Below are 21,384 nucleotides of genomic sequence, written 5' to 3'. Positions count from 1 at the left end.
GAGAATCCACCTAGCTTCTCACATGGGAACCCAAAGAATGCAGGACTTGCTCCAACACTCCAAAGTGAAAATTAGATAAGGAGATCAACTTATTGAAGATATTGTTAAAAATTGCAAGGCCTGTCAGCTTACCAATGCCCCCAATCAACAAGGGATTAAAGGAGCTCGCCTCCGTGGGGATAGGCCAGGCGTGTATTGGGAAGTAGATTTCACAGAAATTAAACCTGGAAAATTTGGATACAAATATTTGCTAGTTTTTGTAGACACCTTTTCAGGATGGGTTGAAGTCTATCCAACAAAGCATGAGACCGCGAATGTAGTGGCTAAAAAGATCCTGGAAGAAGTCCTACCCAGGTATGGCTTCCCATCCACCATTGGGTCGGACATCGGACCGGCCTTAGTCTCAAAAGTAAGTCAGGGAATAGCTGCCGCACTGGGGATGGATTGGAAATCGCATTGTGCTTATAGACCCCAGAGTTCAGGACAGGTAGAGAGAATGAATCGACTCTAAAAGAGACCTTAACTAAATTGGCCTTAGAGACTGGCGCAGACTGGGTGTCAGCCTGAAGAAGTTACAGAAGATGGATGATCTTCACCCATCAGCCCCCCTTTAAAACCGAGGGACCAGTGTTATTTTCAGATACTACTTTGGGCCCTACTAGCCCATGCCTTACCTCTATATCATCCCCTAGACATGCAAGCCATTGAAATGGACAGAATGGAGCCATGATTGGCTCCCAAGGTACAAAAAAGAAAAAGTGGGAAATGAAGTGCCAGACTTTGAAGTCAGGCCCCACTTTAACACGTGAGCCCCACTTTACCACGTGAACCTGAGATAAGCAGGCCCTGTGAGCAGACCCAGGACAAGCCCATTAGGGCCCAGTTGGTCTAGAACTCTAACCGCTGGGAATGCTTAACTCTGACCACCCCTAGAATGCCTCGAGCCCTGAGGCAATCAGATTTGTACCTGTGTCCTAATCTTGCTTGCTTGAACACCTGATTGTTGTAACTTTGTTTTTTGCCTTTATAAGCCCTGTGTAATCGTAGCTCGGGGCTTCCTCCTAACCTCCGCTGTGTCGGTGGGTAGGACGAGGCCCGAGTTGCAGCTCGCTTAAATAAAGCCTTGCCTTGCTTTTGCATTCCGGAATGTCTGAGTCTCGGCGGCCTGCTTGGTGGTCGTCTCGCGACTTGGCACAACAAGGTGTGCTTGCTAATGGAAACAGGAAGGCCCTCTGTTTCAAGCCTTTTGGCCTTGTGTGCCTCTTTCCTTCCTCCAGATAGAGCTAGAGTGGGATCCACTTAGGCCCAGCCACCCAGGGCTGCCTCTTTACTCACCGGGGGAAAAGCTAATAAAATGAATTCACACCCATGTGAGTGGGGTAGGGTTCAAAAGAATTCAGTAACAAGCGATAATAAATGTTTGGCGAAACTGGAACATTCATGCGGTGCTGATAGGAGGTATAATGGGAGTGATTAGTTTAGAAAACAGTCTGGCAGGTTCTGGAAATTATCAAACATCCAACTATCGCATGACTCCATGGCACTAGTCCTTAGCTTCATACCTGGGAAATAATACACCCCATGTCCAAACAAGAACATGAGGGGCTCTGTCACCTGAGGGGCCAGAGCACCCTCATTCTCCCTTTTCTGTCTCCCCCTTCCTACTGGTAACTCACCTCCTAAACAGAGCCCACTTACTTTCCTGTCATTCATTTTTTTTCAGCAGCTATTAACTGTCCAGCAGAGTTTTACCACAGTAATTCATATGCACATTGTTTCCTTCCATTCTGTGGATTGTTATTTCTTGGTTCTAATCATCTCTCTGCTGTACAGAAATTTTTTAACTTGGTGGTTAAAAAGTAGTAGTCCTGTGCCAGGCTTGCTCTACTTCCCCTCTGCTTGGGGGTCCTGGGCTTGTCCGCCCCTTCCTGTGTGGTCCTTTATCGTTCTCATGTGGGAGCGATGGCCACAGGTAGCCTCGGTTAGCGTGTGGTCGCAGGGTGCCCCAAACCCGCCAAGGAAGACACGGATGCAAGCATGGGTCCCTGGAGAAGCCTCAGGGGCGTTCTGGTTTATTCAAAGGAGGTGCCAACAACTTATGCCCCCAGAGGAGCGCAAAGGAGAGGGGCTAACGATTGGCTAAAAGGACTAAAAGGTGATGTCATAGAACTTCCTCTATGGGCGGAGACCACAGCCCCCCAAGGACTGGGTTTCTGGGATCCCCGCCATTGTACACATGCTGGGGGCTGCTTTGCTTCTCTTCTGGTTGAAGCCGGAAGGTGGGAGGGACTACCTTCCACAGCCCCAGGGCTGGGGGAAGGGCAGCGTCTCTAAGGGAGCCCTGGTTGCCCTTCCCCACTTAAGGCCAAGCTGAATCCCCAACAGTCCTGGTTGTGTATTTTTGTTCTTATTTTCAGGGGTATTGGAATCTTATTAAGAAAATAATTAGCTTGGCCTCTACTTTCTAGACTTTTCCCTCTGTTTTCTTTCTTTCTTCTTCTACTTTTTTTTTTTTTTTTTGCAAGTTCTGGGGCTTGGACTTGGGGTCTGAGCACTGTCCCAGGCTCAAGGCTAGCACTCTGCCACGTGAGTCACAAGGTCACTTCCAGTTTTTTCTGTGCATGTGATACAGAGGAATCGAACACAGGGCTTCACACTCCACCACTAAACCACATTCCCAGCCTTCTCTCTGTTTTCTTATAGTAGTTTCAGGGTTTCAGCTATTTCGGCTTATTAGTAGCTTTCTCATTGCAACAACAACAAAAAAATCTTTGCAACCTTGTTGTCATCTGCTGGGGAAGAAAGGATGACAAATGAATGAATGCAGCAAGTGTTCAAAAACTAATAAAGGACAGCACCCAGGCCCCAAATTCAAGTCTTGTACACACACACACACAGAGTTTGACAAGTTTTCTTCTGGTTGTTTGCTACATTTCTCCAACGATTATCACTATCTGAGCAAGAGCTAATTTCTGTCCATTGTGGATGCACCTCGGGTGGGTGAGAAGGTGCCCCAGACATGACACACTGCAGGACGTGAGTCGTGAAGCACGTGGAAGGACTGTCCAGAGGGGAAGGCCTTACTCCCGAAGTGCCCAGCCTGGCGACCTCTGCTATGCTCTCCTGGAGACTGGACGTTCAACACCGCCTTGGCAGCCGTCCTATCAGCATATTGGTGTAGGTGCAAACACTGGTTTTCCTGTTCTTTGATGAGCAGCCAACAATAAATGTGCTGTGTCATTTCCCTTTCCCTGGGACAGCCAGCAGTAAATTGCTGAGTCATGTGGTCAGTGTATAGTTAACTACTTGAGTGCAGTTTTATGATTATTATTTTATGATGTTGGGATAGATACCAGGCAAGGGCTCTATCTTTTTGTAGCTCCCCCCACCACCACTCAGTTATCTTTTCCCCACCTAAACTTTTCTTCTTTTCTCTCTTTTTTTTTCTGGTTACACTAGCTATGCAGGAGGTAATTTTATTGTTTTATCTCCATATATGTGTACAATGTAAATCAATGAATCTTATTCCTTCTATCACTAGTCCTGTTAATTATCCTTCTAAAAGTTTAAAAATGAAGGGCTAGAGTCATGGTTCAGCCATGACACTCCCCTAGCAAGTGTGAAGCTCTGAGTTCAAATGGCAGTACTGTTAAAAAAAATTTTTTTTGCCAGTCCTGGGGCTTGAACTCAGGGCCTTCATACTGTGCCCCTGAGCTTCTTTGGCTAACACTCTACCACCTGAGCCATAGCGCCACTTCCGGCTTTTTCTATGTATGTGGTACAGAGGAATCAAACCTAGGGCTTCATGTATGCTAGGCAAGAACTCTTCCACTCTACATTCCCAGCCCTAAAAAATAATTTAAGACAGAAGGCTTATGCTTACCCACTTGTTTGCCATTCCTAGCACATGTCATTTTGTGAGTGTGAAAATCTTTTCTTTTCTTTTTTTCCTGTCTAAAAACCTTTTAAAGGGCTGGGAATATGGCCTAGTGGCAAGAGTGCCTGCCTCGTATACATGAAGCCCAGGGTTCGATTCCCCAGCACCACATATATAGAAAATGGCCAGAAGTGGCGCTGTGGCTCAAGTGGCAGAGTGCTAGCCTTGAGCAAAGAGAAGCCAGGGACAGTGCTCAGGCCTTGAGTCCAAGCCCCTGGACTGGCAAAAAAAAAAAAAAAAAAATTGCTTGCAATGATGCCTGGGTACTGGTGGCTCACACCAGTCTGTGAAGCTCTTATCTCCAAGTAACCAGCAAAAAGTAGGAACTGAGCGAGATCAAGGAGGAGCTCAAAGCCCTGTCCAGAGTTCGGTCTCCATACTGGAAAAGTAATAATAATAACGCTTGTGGTGAAAAAGTTTGCCATGTGCTAATTGTGGCTGTGTCCTGGCGCAAGCTGGTCTTACTTGCTCACAGGTGGCGCTGTACCACCTGAACCACGCCTTCAGCCTTATTTTGCCCTCAGGTGTGAAAGGCAGAAGTCAAAGCTAACAGGTCAGATCTTCTCTTTTGTCACTCGCTCCGCTGGGTGGCTAAGTGGACCCTCCCTGAGCCGCAGCTTTGAGGCCTCACAGCAGATGGGGCAGCCCTTAGGGTCACGTGGCCCCTAATGTCCCACCAAGGAGGGATGGAGAGCCCAGGACAGCTCACAAACTAGGGGGACAGAAGAAAGAATGATCTGCCCAGAGGCTCGGAATTCCACTCCAACCCGCGGCCCAGGACACAGCTCAGCTGAGGACGCCTAAGACCAAGGGCTGAGTCCCGCCCCTGGGGAGGCCAGAGCCATACGGAGGGTGGAGCGGTCCCTGTGCAGAGACGCTAGTTCGCGGACCCTGGAATGGGCTCTATGTGTTCTTCTTCCTCCACTGTCCCTCGCGTCCTTCCAGCTGTCCCCACCTCTGCCTTCCCTGGGTCTCAGCCTCCCTTACCCAGGGTAGCCTCAGCCCAATGCCCCGCCAGCTCAGCCCCGTCATCCATCCGCGGGCCAGACCACGCCCCTCGGCCAGGAGCCCCGCCCCTCGTCCGGCTCCGCCCCTCCGTCTGGGCCCCACCCCGCTCCTCACGGGCCCCGCCTCCTCGCGGGCCCCGCCCATACGTCACCTGCTGGCCAGTGGGCGTGGTCCCCCGCCCAGCCTTACTTAATTAAGTCAGTGGCTTCTCTGCTGGACTCTACACCACGTTCTCTCCTGCTGCTGCGGCCACCTCCAGCATGTCTCAGACGGTGTCTCAGGCTCGACCCGCCACGGTGCTAGGCGCTATGTTGATGGGGAGCTCCCTGGACCCGGGCGCCAGCGCCGCGGCGGTGCGCGCCTTCCTGGAGCGCGGCCACACAGAGCTGGACACGGCCTTGGTGTACGCCGACGGCCAGTCCGAGAGCATCCTAGGCGGCCTGGGGCTCGGGCTGGGCGGCCGCGACTGCAGAGGTAAAGCTGGTCCCTGACCATCCCACTGCCCAGGGCGCTGATCTCCCCTGCCTTTCCCAGAGCTCTGTGAACCCCAACTTTCTCGAGCCCTTCTACCACTGTTTTATCCTGCCATTTATCCACCTCCTCCCCCACCCCCATAGCACTACCCAATTTTAATCTAGCCTGGAACCAGGGGAGGTGGGGGCCTCTCCCCTGTGGGGCACCGACAACCTGTGGAATCTAGCACTAGGCAGCCCCTCTCTGCTCCCTCAGGCCTGAGACCGAATCTGCCCCAGTCCTGTCCTTACCACCCAGGCAAGGGTGGCACCGCGCTCCAGATCAGACTCTGGACCGTCAGGAGCTCTGCCTCCTCCTTTGCCCAGGGCTGGGGGCTTGACCGGATCTGTCTGAATGCTTCTTAGCTTTGCCTGTGGCTGTTGTTTCACTAGGGTAGGAGCCCTGAGAACCTTAATGCCCACCCCACCCCCACTCCATCCCCCACAAAGAAAGGAAATCTCTCTGTGTCAGGTTTTGTTTGAGGCTCCAAAAGAAAAATTGACACTACCCCTACCAGGTAGCTCAGATTCTAGAGATGGCTGGCAAGCCCCAGAGGCATCCCAGAGGGAGCACTACCTAGAGAGAGCTGCTTCCAAAGGGAACCGTAGACTCAAAGATAGGCCAGTGCAGTTGAACTGATGTTTGTAATCTCAACTACTGAGATGAAGGATCATAAGTTAAAGGCCAGCCTAGGTGACATAACAAGAAGTAGTAGTGGGGAGGGAGAGGAAATAATGAGGAGGGAGAGAGGAGGAAAAACAAACTAAGCTTTTGGTGATACTAAGGTTTGAACTCAGGGGCTCACCAGGCAGATGTTATTATATCTCTGCTGCACACCACCAGCCCAATTTGAACGCTTATTTTGAGACAGGGCCTTTATTTTGCCCAGCCTGCCCCTGAACCGAGATCTACCTGTTTTAAGTTTTCTATTGTAGCTGGTATGGCTGGCATACCATACATATCAAACTCAAGTTTCTCCCATTGAGATGGAGCCTTGTGGACTTTTCTGCCTGTGTTGTCCTGAAACTACAATCCTGTTGATCTCAGATTTTCATGTACCTGCCATGGCAGAAGTGTGCCCACTATAAGATGGTGTCTCGTGGGTAAGCTGACTCAAATTGAAAGTTGTCTGAACTCTGCCTACCAAAGTAGTAGTAGTTAGTAGCAATAGGTAGTAATACATGCTTAAGACACTAGTGCCCCACTGATTTTTCCCTCCCTGCCTCTCTCCCTTCCTCCCTCCCTTCCTTCCTTCTTTCTTGATTGTATTACCCTTTTAAATTTGTTGTGTTTGTACTAGGACTTGAACCCAGGACCTAGATGCTGTCCCTTAGTTCATTCAAGGCTGGAGCTCTATCACTTGAGCCAGAGCTCCACTTCCAGCTTTTTCTTGGTTAATTGGAGAAAAGAGTCTCATGGACTTTCTTGTCCAGGCTGGTTTCAAACTGAAATACTCAGATCTCAGCCTCCAGAGTTGCTAGAATTACAAGTATGAGCCAACAACACCTGACTTGTTTTTGGTTGGTTGTTGGGCTTGAACTCAGGGCCTGGACTCTTTCCCTGAGCTTTTGTACTTAAAGTTAGTGCTCTACCACTTTCAGGCACAGCTCCACTTCCAGTGTTCTGGTGGTTAATTGGAGATAAGAATCTCATGGACTTTCCTGCACTGGCTGATTTTGAACTATGACCTTAGATCTCATTCTCTTGAGTAGCTAGGATTACAGGTGTGAGCCACAATGCCCAGCATTTGTATTATTCTTACTAAGCACATGTTGCCATTTTTCATTCTGTAAGTCCCACACCACGCATACCATACACACAAGGCCTCAACCTAGGGAGTTTTCACAGAATGACTGAACCAATGCAAAAGGAAAATGTGTGCAAATTAGTGCACAGCCTTTCTAGAGCTCGTGGCTGCTGAGTGAGAAGTTATCTTATTTTTATTCTTTTTATTAATCTCGTCTTCCCTTTCATTCATTTTTTTTTTTTGCCAGTCCTGGGGCTTGAACTCTGGGCCAGGGCACTGCCCCTGAGATTCTTTTGCTCAAGGCTAGCACTCTACCACTTGAGCCACAGCGCCACTTTGGGCTTTTTCTGGTTATGTGGTACTGAAGAATGGAACCCAGGGCTTCATGCATGTTAGCACTCTACCACTCTACCACTGAGCCACATTCCCAGTTCTCCCTTTCATTCTTAAAAGTCTAGTGGTACCAAAATCCACAGATTGCAGATGTGTAGAGGAGGGGATATGATGGACTATATCTTTCCTAATACCTGCTCTCGCTGGGAACTTCAGGACTCTGATCAAATACTACATTTTCCAAGAGGTCAAACTAAAGAGTTAATCCCCCCACCATCCCATCATCAAACCAGCTAAGTCCAGTTGCAACAGAAGAAAGGAGAAATGGCCTACTCTTGTGGGAGAAGCCAGGCCGATCCTGCCTTTCATACTTGGAGCTCAGTCATTTTGCTGAGTTCCTCCTGTACCCCCCTCACTGTTTTACCCAGACCTGTGCACCCTTGCTGCAATCGAGCTCACTTTCCATAACTATAACCGACCACAGAGCTCCCATCTGAAAAGCATTCAGACACCCTGACAGCTTCGAAAGTCCACCGTCCACCAGTGCCCAGGGTCTTTTGGCATTTGCCTGTGCCCTTGTCTGGCCTTATCCACCCCTACTTGGCGTTCTGATAGGTGAACTGGCAGCCATGTGTCCACACAGGATGTTCTTGCTTGGGCTTCTAGAGCCAGTGACCTCACTCTGGAATGATCCCCCACTTTCCTTCAACTGGAGGCCTCTCACCTGCCTTGGATCTGTAGTGAGAGTTTCAGGAGGGGTCAGAGCCCCCAGGCACTCACACCTCCCTCTGTGCTCCTGGCTCCTGACAGCACCACGAGACTCCTTGCTTGCCTCCTCTAGAGAGGCCTTTAGACTGTGAGTGCAGGAGGGCAAGGAGCTGCTGCCTCTGCCAGCCCAGTGTCAGGCCTGGCATGTGCAGGTGCACTGAAGTTACATGCCATAATGAGGACCTCTGCAGCTCCTAAACAGCACGTTCTCCAATAGCCTTGAGTGGATTCCAAGGTATGTGGTGGTGCGTGTAACTCCGGCTGCTCAGAAGACAGGAAGATTTCAGCTCAAGTCCATCCCTGGCCAAAGCATCCGATACTATTGGTAAAAATAATAAAAGGGCCGGAATCTGATTCACGTGGCAGAGCCCTTTCTAGCTACCAAGACCTGAGTTCAACCTCAGAAATGAAAATAAATCCAGTTGTAAAGATGTGATTCAGCAGTTACAGCACTTGCTTAGCAAGTGGGAGGTCCGGAGTTCATATCTCAGTACTGCTGAAGGAAAGAAGAAAGGAAAAGAAGACACACACACACACACACACACACACAAACACACACACACACACACAGAGCCCACACTCAGGATCATCCTATGAGGTATTATCCATTTTGCTCTTACAGTGGAGAGGATTCGGATTCCTAGAGCTTTGGTAACTTGTTATTACTGAGAGCTAGGATTTGAACCCCTTTCTGCCTCTAGACATGGCTCTAAATGCCCCATCTGATGTTGGGCAAGTAGCTTGAACTTCTACTTGTGTCTTCCCAAAGTGAAAATTGCCACCAAGGCCAATCCATTGTCTGGGAAGTCCCTGAAGGCTGCCAGTATCCGGTCCCAGCTGGAGACTTCACTGAAGCGGCTGCAGTGTTCACGAGTGGACCTCTTCTATCTCCACCTGCCTGACCATGGCACCCCTGTGGAGGAGACGCTGCAGGCCTGCCACCAGCTGCACCAGGAGGTGGAGAGGCTCTCCTGAGCTCCGGGGGGGCAGGAGGGGTCTGCTCTTCCCATCCTCACACTCCCAGCAGAGGGAGGGCCCACAGCACAGGGCAGAGCTGGGAAGACCCCAGCCCCAGAGTCCCCTCTCCCACCTTCCCTGCCTGGAGTCCTGGGTTGTTCAGAGCTGTAACCGCACCTCTCCCCTGCAGGGCAAGTTTGTGGAGCTTGGGCTCTCCAACTATGCCTCCTGGGAGGTGGCAGAGATCTGTACCCTCTGCAAGAGCAATGGCTGGATTATGCCCACTGTGTATCAGGTGAGGGGGACCTGGGGTGCAGGGTGCTCGGGCCGTGAACTCCAGGGCTTTGCTGATCTTCCTTCCCCTTGGCCCGCCTCCTGTGCCCTCTGCAGAGCAGCTGCTCCTCTGCTCAGAGCCTGTGCATGGCTCCCAGGTGCCCTCAGAGGAGGACGACGTTCCTCAGCCTCCCAGCAGGCAGCTGCCCACTTCCTGCCTGAGTGCACAGCCTGGGCCCCTCCTTCCAAGCCTGGAACCCTCCTCTGCCTCCCCTGGGGAAGTGCTCAGGGCTCACTCAGGTGGCTCTTCTGGGAGCCCCCCCCCAGCCCCCTGAGCTCTCCGGCTCTGCTTCACCCCCTCCTACCCATCCATTCAGGAATGTCTGTTCAGTGCACTGGTCCCAGGAGCCCCAGTTCACTGTGATCGTGTCCCCAGTCCTTCCCACGTGTGTGCACCCTACCTGACTGTAATGTCCTGGAGGCAGCCAGGCATGGGACCCAAGCCTGTAATCCTCGCTACTGGGAAGGTGGAAATTGGAAGGCCGTGCTAGGTATACAAGTTTGGGAGACTTCATTTCAGCTAATGGCTGGACTGCGTACGGCATGTCTACCAGCTCAGGCTGTGAGGGAGATATCTGGGCATGGAGGCATGTGACTCTCATCCCAGCGATTAAGAGAAACTCAGATAGGAGCATCCCAGTCCGGGGTGGCATGAATGATGTGCTGAGTTCCAGTCCCAGCCTAGACCTCGCCCCCAAATCACAGAGGGTAGGGTGTTGTCCTTTTGCCTTAGTGAATCTGGCATCTATCACCCAATGCATCCAGCACCTGGTCAGTGATTACCGGTGTTAGCTGAAGGAATGAGTTTTTCCGCCTCTGCTTCCTGTTGCTCTGTGTGTCACCTGATTATCAGGGTGCTAGGATTGTTTAGGCCTGAACTGAGGGTTTTTCAAGGATATGTTGGGGGTCCCTCCTCTTACTCCTCACCCTCTCCCTGCAGGGCATGTACAACGCCATTACCCGGCAGGTGGAAACGGAGCTCTTCCCCTGCCTCAGACGCTTTGGACTGAGGTTCTACGCCTACAACCCTTTGGCTGGTATGGGCTGCATGGACACAGCCCCTGGGTGGTGGTGGTGGTAGGGGTGGTGGTGAAGTCATGGTCTGATGGGTGTCCAGCCCAGTCAGGCATGCATGGAGGAAATATAAAGCTCCGGCATGCAATGAAGTCTGTGACAAGTGTCCTCAAGCCCTGCCCCTTCCTCCCTCAGCTCAGCTCTGAGGGACCCCCAATGATCTGTTAGCAGTCTGGGCCAGGGATGTGATTGCAACCTCCCACAGGTGGCCTGCTGACCGGCAAGTACAGCTATGAGGACAAAGACAGCAAGAAGCCTGAGGGCCGCTTCTTTGGTAACACCTGGGCTGAGATCTACCGGGACCGGTGAGCACTGGGGGAGGAGTCTGCATGGGAAGGGGTGAGGGTCCCCTTCCTTGGAGGCACAGAAGGCCTGCTGTGCCAGTGCTGGCTGGGTGCTGTGACCTGGGTCCCTGCTCTTCTTTGGTTGTCATCATGATTCTCTGGGGAAGCTCCAGGGCCTGTGGTGACGATTCCTGGCTTCAGTGCTGTCTGTGGCACTGAGTCTCTCCCCTGGGGAGATGTCCTGCTGCCCACAATGGTGGCCAGCCTGGATGGATTTAGCAGAGCCTGGGGGTTGGAGCTGGCCCTGCCACACCAGGGAGTCTGAGTGCTGGGAGCTCAGGGCAGGAAAATTGTCATTAGAGCCTCAGCTTTTGAGGACATCCATCTTCCCTTCCTTTTCTTCTTTACCTCATTGTTCTGGTGCTGTTGCACCTGGGTATAGCAGAAGATCACCTGCACTCCTCACCTCCTAATAAGAGATTGTTAGGGACATTTTAATGTATCAATTTAAAAACAATCCATTTAATTAACACCTGTGGCTCATGCTTGTAATCCTAGCTACTCAGGCGGCTGAGATCTGAGGATCACAGTAGGAAGACAGCTCAGACAGTAAAGTCTGAGACTTTTATCTCTAATCACCAGAAGGTTGGACATGGGCATGGAAGTGTGGTTCAATGGTTGAGTGATAAGACTGAGCACAGAAAGAAGCTAAGGGGCAGTGCTAGCCCCTTAATTTATGCCCCAGTTACAGCAAACAGAAGAGCACACAAAAACCAATTGATTTTGTATTCCTACTTATTATTTTGTTGGTCTTGTTTTCGTGAAATGGATCTTTTATCCCCACGCCCCCCCCCCCCTTTTTTTTGTTGCTGGTCCTGGGTCTTGAATTTCAGGCCTGGCACTGTCCCTGGGCTTTTGTGCTCAAGGTTACTGCTCTATGACTTGAAGTACTGCTCCAGTTCTGGCTGTTTAGTTGTTAGTTGGAGTTAAGAGACAGACTTTCCTGCCTGAGCTGGCTTCAACCTTAGGTCCTCTGATCTCAGCCTTCCAAGTAGCTGGGATTCCAGGCATGAGCCACCAGCACCTTGCTTAAGGCAGATGTTACTGTGTATCCCAGGTGGGCCTCCAACGCCTGATAACGCGGTGTCAGAGGCAACTTCCCGAATCCTTTCAGCTTCCCTTCCTTCTAGCATTCACTGTGGCATCTCTAAAGCATTCACTTTATTCCCATTCCTTTCTGTGGACTGGAAAGCTGCTATTGCTACATGTGCAGACGTCTGCTGGGTTCATTTCTGGGCACAGTGTGAGCCCTCTGCTGGGAGGCGGGAAGGGCCTCCCAAGCCAGGCTCCTGCAGGAGGTCCCCATGCTAGTGCTGTTGAAAGGTCCATGGTCATGAGTGGAGGTGCGCCAGATCTCGGCAGTGAACGGAGTGCATTGTGGAGACTGAAGCTTTCTCTGGTGGGGCGTGCCTCTGTGGAGAGCAGTTCTTGCCCTCTGCTTGGCTCCCACCCAAGATGAAAACATCATCTGATGAGGCACCTGGGGATCTGCATGTGCTCAGGTGGTCAGAATGTCAACCCCCACGTGAGACCCAGGTCCCTCAGGGCTCCAGGGACAGGGCTGCTCTGGACGGTGTCCAGGGTCCTGACCCCTGTGACCCCTGTGTCCTGCTCAGCTACTGGAAGGAGGACCACTTCAAGGCCATCGCCCTGGTGGAGAAGGCCCTTCAGGCTGCCTACGGCCCCAGTGCCCCCAGCATGACCTCGGCTGCCCTGCGGTGGATGTACCACCACTCCCAGCTGCAGGTAGCCCCCCGTCCTGGGTGCTGGGGTTGGGGAGTGGGGAGCAAGGCCTTGGGGACTCCCCAGCTATTCTCTAGCCAGGGATGGCTCCTTTGTTTTCCCTCTGAAATGTCCAGGTGGCCCAGGTTATACTTTCTTCCAATGGTCCTGTTAAGTCCAATCACCCCAGCTTTAACATGAGCTACCTGCCTTAGGGAGCCTTATTCTTCCATTTCACAGCTACCCCTAGAGTGGAATAAGCACAGATTTGCTTTGAATTTTCAAAATCTATTAGCATAAAGTTGCATCCCTTTCTTTCTACTCTGGAGGCAGGACCCAACCCTGTGTGGCTGGGGGATCCTCATCTCCGCTGTCCCTCTACCCAGCATGGTCATGGTATGGCGACAGACGTATTTGGAGACAATACAAATTCTTGGTTTTTGCTCATTGTTGGCACGCAAATACTTTAGCCACAGCTTTTTTTTTTTCTTTTCCCAGACCTGGGGCTTGGACTCAGGGCCTGAGCACTGTCCCTGGTTTCTTTTTGCTCAAGGCTAGCACTCTGCCACTTGAGCCACAGCGCCACTTCTGGCTGTTTTCTGTATATGTGGTACTGGGGAATTGAACCCAGGGCCTCATGTATATAAGGCAAGCACTCTTGCCACTAGGCCATATCCCCAGCCCTCTATTTTTTTTTTTAAATGCACATGTGTGCTTGTGCACGTGCTCGTACTGAAGCTTGCAGTATTATTTGGCTAGTCAAGTCTTGCTGGAATAGCACAGGCATAAGGAAACATAAATGGCAATCCTGGCAGGGGCGAGGCAGGGAGGGGCAGGTGACTTGAGTTGCAGGTGGAGGAAATACACTGGAAATGTTGTCCTTGCAGGCCACTCATGGGGATGCGGTCATCCTGGGCATATCCAACCTGAAGCACCTGGAGCAGAACTTGGCAGCCACTGAGCAAGGGCCCCTGGAGCCGGTAGTGGTGGAGGCCTTTGATCAAGCCTGGAACCTGGTTGCCCACAAGTGTCCCAACTACTTTCGCTAGGTTCCAGCTGTCTGGGACTGGAAATGGTGGTGTGTCCAATCTCTCTGAAGGTCAGGCTCTGCCTTGAGCTGACCCAACTTGCTGTATCCCTGTGGATTCCCCGCCCCCCCTCCATTTCCCTGTTGTACCCAGTGGGAGGGGCTGGCTGAGCTCTGCCTCTAGTGAATAAAGCTGGCTGCAGTCCAGGCTGTACACCCGGTGGCCTTCTCTCCTGTTCTGGGCGCTTGACAATCTATTGTGGCAATGTCAGAGGCAGTGGGATCTCTTTAGACCCACACCCCCTGACCCAGCCTGCCTTGTGCCCTTTGTGGGGCTGGTTGTGCATGGTGGAAAGAGCCACATGATGTTACAGCTGTCTCAAAGGCCATTTTGGACCTTGGATGCTAATGCAATCCATGTTTTATCTGTCCTTCAGTGACCGATTACAAACTGCAGTGGGGGAGGGAGTCGGTGTGCCACCAATGGCTTCCCCAACACATAAACAACTCAGCATTCTGGGCAACTGTTTTTTTTTTGTCAGTCCTGGGGTTTGGACTCAGGGCCTGAGCACTGTTCCTGGCTTCTTTTTGCTCAAGGCTAACACTCTGCCACTTGAGCCACAGCGCCACTTCTGGCCATTTTCAGTATATGTGGTGCTGGGGAATTGAACCCAGGGCCTCATGTATACGAGGCAAGCACTCTTGCCACTAGGCCGTATCTCCAGCCCCTGTTTTTTTTATTTTTATTTTTTTATTATAAAAGGCATTATCACAAAGTACACAGAGAAACGATTCATGGGGTGAGTGGTGTGAGCGGGGTGCCAAGTACCATGGCTTCTCTGCACCTATCCTAGCCATCTGATTTGTGCTCCAGGTCACATTCCTTTTGGGGGATGCTGGCACAGTGCCTAGGGCTCATTATCTGCATAAGCACTCAGAACTGTGAGGCTACACTGCTGGACTCACAGAAAAGTTCTTTTCTTTTTTGTCAGTCCTGGGCCTTGAACTCAGGGCCTGAGCACTGTCCCTGGCTTCTTTTTGCTCAAGGATAGAACTCTGCCACTTGAGCCACAGCGCCACTTCTGGCCTTTTCAATATATGTGGCGCTGGAGAATCGAACCCAGGGCTTCGTGTATATGAGGCGAGCACTTTACCACTAGGCCCTATTCCCAGCCCCCGAAAGTTATTTTCTTGAGGTGCCAGGGATGGGGCCAGTAAGAAGATGACCTGAGTTATATCCTTAGTACTTTTGGCAGCCAACTTAAAAATTTACTTGACTTCAGCACCTTCATTTTTGAGTGCTGGTCCTGGGATTTGAACTCAGGGGATAGGGGCTGTTCCTGAGCTCTTTTAAACTCAAGGCTGGTGCTCTACCATGTGAGCCACAGCTCTGCTTCCAGCTTTTTGGTGGTTAACTGGAGGTAAGTCTCATGGACTTTCTTGTCCACTTGGCTTTGAACTGTGCTCCTCAGATCTCAGCCTCCTGGGTAGCTAGGATTACAGGAATGAGCCATGGGTGCTTGGCCTTTCTCAAGTTTCTAAAGGCCCCTGACTTCTTGATATCAACCAGTCAGCTCTGGGTTTGGACGTGTCAAGATCTCCAAGGCACCTAATTTCTCAGAAATGGATTGTATGAAGTGCAAGGCATCAGAGGTGCTCTCCTGGAGAGGAGGGAGCCCCTCTGTGGGGCTGCTCTTGGCCACCCTTGGAGCTGCAATGCCACCACCTGCCGTAGTGGTCCCCCAGGGGTCAGGACTACACTCGCTCACTAGGTAAACGGGAAACCCTAGTGTCCAAGCAGGGCACAAAGCCAAAGGCTTTTTAGAAAAGTCTCTTGCTGTCTACAGGAGTTATCTGTGAACTCAATTTCATTCTTTGGAAACAGTCAGCCTCCTCTGTCTTTGTCTATAGCAAAATAAATAGGGGCTATCTCCAGAGGGGCAGCGGAGTCCTGCTGGGTCTTGTGGGGCGCCGATGGCGCTGAAAGGCCTTAGTCATCCTCATCGTCCTCCGACTCCTCCTCGGACTCAGGTGCGCTCTCAGGCAGGTCATCTTCCATTGGCTGGAATCTTCCCGACTGTGAGTCCCACATGTATTTGATGGTCACTTTGAACTCTGCCATCTCGTACCCAAAGAGTTTCTTTAAGAGCAGAGGGAGAAGGGGTGAGGAGGAGCAAAGGGGAGAGAAAGGCAGTGGTCCCACCTGCCAGAGCCCAACTCCAACTCACCAGAACCCGGGCCTGCTCCGGGGTCAGCACATCGCCCTCCTTGCACACCTCATAGTCAGACAGCAAGGTCACCACACCTGTGCAGGAGGGCCCCACACCCCTCAGGGACAGGCTCACATGACACCCACTGACAGTGGGGAAGCCTGTGGTGGCTCGCCCGCCCACCCCATAGGTTGGCACACAGCAGGACAGCTGCTACCTCAATGTCCTTTAAGTGCTATCCTCTGCCTAGAACTCACCGTCCACTTTTACCTCAACTAGGAGCTGAGATTTGGCCTATTTTCCCTCAGGAAAATGGAGGCTATATGCTGGGAGAGCCTGCACGCTGGTACTTCTGGCTCGGGATGATGGCCTTGCAGCTCTGGGGACAGCTGTACCTTTCTTGAGGGCCGTGGGCAGGCCCAGCTGCCTCAGCTGGGGCTCCATGGAGTGGGGGAACTGCTCCAGGGGACCTGGGTCCAGGCTCACAGTAAAAGCTGCTTTGTTACCGGCTCGGGCAAAGTCCATCTGCGTGTATTTTGTAAACCACCTTAGGGAGAAAACAAGTAGGAAGGCAGGTTCTTGATGGCTGAAGTCAGGTCCACTCAGCCTGGGCCCTAGGTCTGCCCCCCCCCCGGCCACCTTGGCCGCAGACTGGGCACTGTGTGGGACAAGACACAGTCGCCTCTGGTCACAACCAGGCTTCCTGGTGCTGCCACCTGCACAGTCCCTGTGAGGCTCCCGGACACTTACTCATTCACTTCATCCTTTGTGCGGTTGGTGAAAAGAAGACCAACTTCACCCCTCAACTTCTTGCTGACCTGCAATTCCAAAGTGAGCAATTTCTCCCCAGGGAGTGCTTTTGTGCACCCAGAGACATCTGACAACATTTAGGGCCATTTCTGTGTGGTGGGACAGGAAGGGGGTGGGAAGATGCAGGGACACACAGAGCACCACTCCCCGGGCCTGGCATGGGACATGGGGACCAGGGAGCCCCTCCAGTGAGAGCACCTCCCAGTGAGAGCCAGCCCTTTACCTGGTGCAGGTTGTCTTTGTATTCGTCAGATGGACTTCGCCCCAAGGCTACCATCATCACCTTGTTTTTGCCAAAGAACATCCTATCAAGAACAAAGGGGCTTGAAGGAAGTGCCTGTCCTTTTCTCTTCCTCAGTTAAATGACAGGCAGTTCAATTTCCCAGCAGCTTGGGGACAAGCCCAGAAGCACCCCACCCAGACATGCAGCCTACATACAGCATCCCCAGCTCAGCTGAGGGTTCCTGCTATTATTTTCCTACAGGACACTAGCAAGTTTGTCACCAGTGCACTGGTAGCATCATGTGACAATCCCTCCCTCTAGGCATAGCACCTTTAGTAGGATGTCCCAGAGCTGGTTTAGCGGGAAACCAACCCCAGAGCCATCCAGCTAAGAATGGCCAGTGGCCACACGGCAACCCATTCCTGGATCACTGTCTGTGGTGGGGGCACACACTGGTATTCTAAAATCAGCAAGATGCCAGATTCCATGCTGAGGAATCATTCTTTTTTGAGCTCAGGCCCTGGCACTTGCTAGTCAGATCCTCAACTACTTGAACTACTTGAGCCTCTAGGCCCAGAGGGGTCACTTGTAGGGACCAATTCCCCACTATTTCCTGAGAAACTATTGAGTCTTGCTCTTAAGAGGCTTGTTAGAAAGCCAGCTTTGACAGTTAAAATGTGCCCTTCAGTGGGTGTGGCACTGTCCCTAAGGGCCACTAGTGGGACCCTGAGGTGTTCTTCCTCTTCATGGCTGCTCACCGGCTGTGCTTCCAGGCGTTCCGGATGTCCTTCAGCTTACTGTTTCTCATGTTGGCCACGGAGAAGATGAAGAGGTACTTGTATGTGTCCACACATTTCCGAAGCTGTGGGACAAGTCAGGAAGTTCAGGAGTTCAGGGGGCAGCTTGGCATGGATAACTCTGACCTCAGGAGAGAATCTGTTCCAGGCTTTACCCTGTTTACGTCTCTTTACCGCCATTTTGACACCAGGGCCACACATCACAGGAGAAATCAAGCCTCTAGGAACTGACTTATGGGCGACCAATCACTTTTGTGTGCTTTGTCTACTTACTGTTAACTTAGAAACTCTGTCCACACAGAGATGGCGCCTTCTAAGCAGGGACCTAGCTAGGGAGCCTCATTACTAACTGAATAGGGGAGAAGGGTCACCTGCAACGCTGCCAACCAAAGCTACCATGGAGGAATAGAATCTGTGTGTCCCTATTCCCCCTCATCTTACAACCCAGGACAAGAAGGTCCTGGCCTTTATTGATATAGGGTGGAATAACAAACCTTGCTAAGTTTCAGTGTTCCCAGCTGTCACATAGCATAACATAATGTGTACATCCCAGGGATTCGGAGGAAGGTGTGGGAAACACTTGGAGCAGTTCAGGGCGCAGGGTAAGATCAATCAGTTTGAAACCAGGTTGGGGGCTTACTGGTGGGAGCTTTGCTGGATAATGACAAAGGGTTGGACTGACAGCTTGTTTGCTTTCTTTTTTGTTGTTGTTGTTTGGTTTTGTTTTTGTTGCCAGTCCTGGGGCTTGACAGGGCCTGAGCACTGTCCCTGGCTTCTTTTTGCTCAAGGCTGGCACTCTGCCACTTGAGCCACAAGCACCACTTCCAGCATTTTCTATATATGTGGTGCTGAGGAATCGAACCCAGGGCTTCATGTATACAAGGCGAGCACTTTACCACTAGGCCATATTCCCAGCCCCGTTTGCTTTCTTTTTGAGTAGTATTATTCTCCAACAAAGTCATATGCCCACACTATAAACTACATACAAACTCTAGAAAGTTAATGCAATTAGCTCTTACCTCTTCTATCAGGTTCTGTTTCAGTTCCAAGCCTTTCTTGGTAGTTTTGGTTAAGGAAACTGATATATTAAAAAAAAAAAAAAAGGAAAAAGATGGTGAGTGATGAATCTGGAAACTTCTTTTTGTTCCCTTCGGGGCTCAGCTGGACCAAGGCAGCCTGAGGCAAGACAGCCTGGGCCTGTTCGCCACCATCCTGGCACACAAGGCATTTCCAGGACCTATGTGCTAGTATGTTCTGGGTCTGCATGCACAAATACCTGTCATGCAAACTATGTGGTTCTAAGTCCTCAGTGAGGCAGCAAGCCACAGTGTGGGGGTGAGGCTTGTTCCTGTTGGTACAGTGTGCTCTGTGGCAGCCCTAGCTTGCTGGCTGAGGCTGGTCCCTCTCAGCTCCTGGCCATGATGCACAGAGGCCATCAAAGGCTGGACCTAGGCTGTAGAAGTAATGAGCCTGGAGATCAGCAGCTGAGACTATTATCTCTTGTGCTACCTGTCTGTACAGAAAGCTTTTTTCCCCTATTGTTTTAAAGGTGATATACAGCAGGGTTACCTTTACATACATCAGGTACTAAGTACATTTCCTATTGCATAGAATCATTGATTTCCTCATTCTCACCTACTCCCTCCTTGCATTTTTTAAAGTTTTTATTGTTGGTGGCAATACTGGAGCTGGACTCAGGCTCTCCCATTCTTTTTCTGCTTATGGCTGGAACCCTACTGCTTGAGCTGCACCTCTACTTCTAGCTTTTTGTTGCTTAATTGGAATTAAAAGTCTTGAGGACTTTTCTGTCAGGACTGGCTTCAAAATTTTCAGATTTCAGCTTCTTAACTAAGATTACAGATAGGTGTGAGCCACCAGCACCTGCCTACATTTCCATTTTGCAATTTGGACTCATGGATGGAGTAATGCCTCCTTGTGGAGAGACAAGGCCGTCTGTAATAACAACTGGGAATAATCCTGTCCACAAGATCCAGCATGTGCCAGATCTGACCAGGGCTTTAAAGAAACAAATTACATCACAAGCAGTTACCAACTGTAAAGTCCTGGTGCCTCCTAGGAAGTGACCTAGCTTCTTTTTACTCATCCTACCTGGCAATCACAGTCCCTCTTTATAAGGCACACAGTCGAAGGAACCACAGCCGTCAGTAGAAAGCACAGCAAGGAGGTTGGATGAAATACAAGCAGCCCATTTGGATCCTCTGCACCGCCACGATTTTGTTTCACACCAGTACCACTGTCTTGGATGGCTGTTGGTCTTAGTGTTTCCATCACTGCCTTCTGCCTCCACCTCTCCCAGGCTACTTGGGAAGGTTGCCAGAGCAATCCTTTTCAAGTCACCCTGCCATTCTTCTCTCAAGATCTAGGGGTGGGGAACTTTTAGGTAAGGTCCTTGAAATCATTTGGTACACTCCCACACGGGAGCTAGCTGCATGCTTTTTGTGGCCTAACCATATTGATAATTATGTATGGTCTGGTAATGGTGTTGTAAATACCTAAATAGCCTTTAGTAAAAATGGGTTACTCACACCTAAGACTCCACTGGAGGAGGGTCTTTCATCTGGGAGGGCAGAGTTAATTACTCACAAACCTCTAGGGTTTGTGTTTCTACCCCAGGAGGTCCAGCCACTGTCCCCTCTCTATTCCGGAAGACATTAGGTAGGCAACCACTCCAGGTCTTGTACTACGTGTTCCCACCTCTTTAAACAACATTCTTCCAGATAACTCTTTCCTCCTGCTTTCCCCACTCTTCACCCGTTTCCTGATACATTCTATTAGGAGTTGTGTCAGCTCCACCATTTCTTCAGCCCCCTTCTTCTCCGTGGACAAACGACATTCGATCAAGTTGAGGGGCTATATTTTCCGACCAAAACAGACGAGACGACGCTAGGCCTTCCTTGTAACCCCTATAAAGTGCCTAACGCCCTCAGGAGACAGATCCCCTCCAGTTCCATGGTAAAAGTGATCAAGATCTATGTCTGGCAAGGAGCGGGTAGTAAGACCGGCGAGCACGGACTCGCCGTGCGGATACCGAGCATCATGCGTGGGAACCCGCGGGAGCCGACAGGACCGGCGGTCGGGGGAACATGGGTGGGAAACGCGGACACAGGCGTCACCGGGCCCAGCCCGGGTCTCGGGAGCCGTCCCTCGTCCCCAGCGGGGCCTGGCTGCGGGAGTCTCGGCTCCCTGCCCGCGTTCGGGGTCTCGCTCCCTCCCGAGACCCCCTCACCACCCTCGGAACCTTCCCCTCCGCTCGCGGCGCGGGTCTCCGTCAGGGCTCGGGAACGCCACCCGCGTCCCCCTCGCCTCTCAGGAGCCCACCCTCGGGTCCCCACACTCCCCCGCGCCCACCTTTCTTGTCGCGCTTGGACTTGGGCATCGCGCTGGAGACACGTGCGGCGGCGGCGGCGGGGGCGGCGGGAGGCGGCGCGGCCGGTCAGGACCCCGGCGGCGCGGGGGCTGCTGGGAGCGCGCTCAGGGCTGTCCTCGCCTGTGCCTGCGCCGCTCCGCGCGGCGAGCCGCTGCTGTGGGCCGGGACGCCGTCGGGGAGCCCTTCGTCCCGC

The 21,384-nt window shown here is 51.6% G+C and overlaps 2 protein-coding genes across 2 annotated transcripts; one reads left to right on the top strand and one right to left on the bottom strand.

The window, feature by feature from the left end:
• The first annotated feature begins 5,152 nt into the window (after positions 1–5,152).
• LOC125354654 (aflatoxin B1 aldehyde reductase member 3-like) lies at positions 5,153–13,967 on the top strand. Its single transcript, XM_048350366.1, has 7 exons — positions 5,153–5,419; positions 9,076–9,263; positions 9,454–9,558; positions 10,537–10,633; positions 10,876–10,975; positions 12,631–12,760; positions 13,624–13,967. The coding sequence occupies exons 1-7, from the start codon at positions 5,206–5,208 to the stop codon at positions 13,783–13,785; spliced, it is 996 nt and encodes a 331-aa protein (XP_048206323.1). The 5' UTR covers positions 5,153–5,205; the 3' UTR covers positions 13,786–13,967.
• A 1,236-nt stretch (positions 13,968–15,203) lies between these two features.
• Positions 15,204–21,287, bottom strand: Mrto4 (MRT4 homolog, ribosome maturation factor). The gene is made up of 8 exons (XM_048350364.1): positions 21,173–21,287; positions 18,823–18,881; positions 17,765–17,868; positions 17,007–17,088; positions 16,724–16,791; positions 16,369–16,520; positions 15,992–16,068; positions 15,204–15,903 (listed from the first exon to the last, which is right to left on the bottom strand). Exons 1-8 carry the CDS (start codon positions 21,198–21,200, stop codon positions 15,754–15,756), a joined length of 720 nt encoding a protein of 239 aa, XP_048206321.1. The 5' UTR covers positions 21,201–21,287; the 3' UTR covers positions 15,204–15,753.
• Positions 21,288–21,384: the final 97 nt, after the last annotated feature.

This window comes from Perognathus longimembris, chromosome 7, assembly GCF_023159225.1.
Source record: "Perognathus longimembris pacificus isolate PPM17 chromosome 7, ASM2315922v1, whole genome shotgun sequence".
Taxonomy (NCBI): domain Eukaryota; kingdom Metazoa; phylum Chordata; class Mammalia; order Rodentia; family Heteromyidae; genus Perognathus; species Perognathus longimembris.
Note: the sequence above shows the minus strand (reverse complement) of the source record. Positions and strands in the feature narration are given on the sequence as shown.

Coding starts and splice junctions, on each gene's coding strand:
- Mrto4 (XM_048350364.1), bottom strand. CDS start 21,200: ATGCCCAAGTCCAAGCGCGACAAGAAAG. Junction 16,792..17,006: donor ACAAAGACAACCTGCACCAG/GTAAAGGGCTGG, acceptor TTGGAATTGCAG/GTCAGCAAGAAGTTGAGGGG. Junction 15,904..15,991: donor CGGAGCAGGCCCGGGTTCTG/GTGAGTTGGAGT, acceptor CTGCTCTTAAAG/AAACTCTTTGGGTACGAGAT.
- LOC125354654 (XM_048350366.1), top strand. CDS start 5,206: ATGTCTCAGACGGTGTCTCAGGCTCGACCCGCCACGGTGCTAGGCGCT. Junction 10,634..10,875: donor CGCCTACAACCCTTTGGCTG/GTATGGGCTGCA, acceptor AACCTCCCACAG/GTGGCCTGCTGACCGGCAAG. Junction 10,976..12,630: donor GCTGAGATCTACCGGGACCG/GTGAGCACTGGG, acceptor TGTCCTGCTCAG/CTACTGGAAGGAGGACCACT.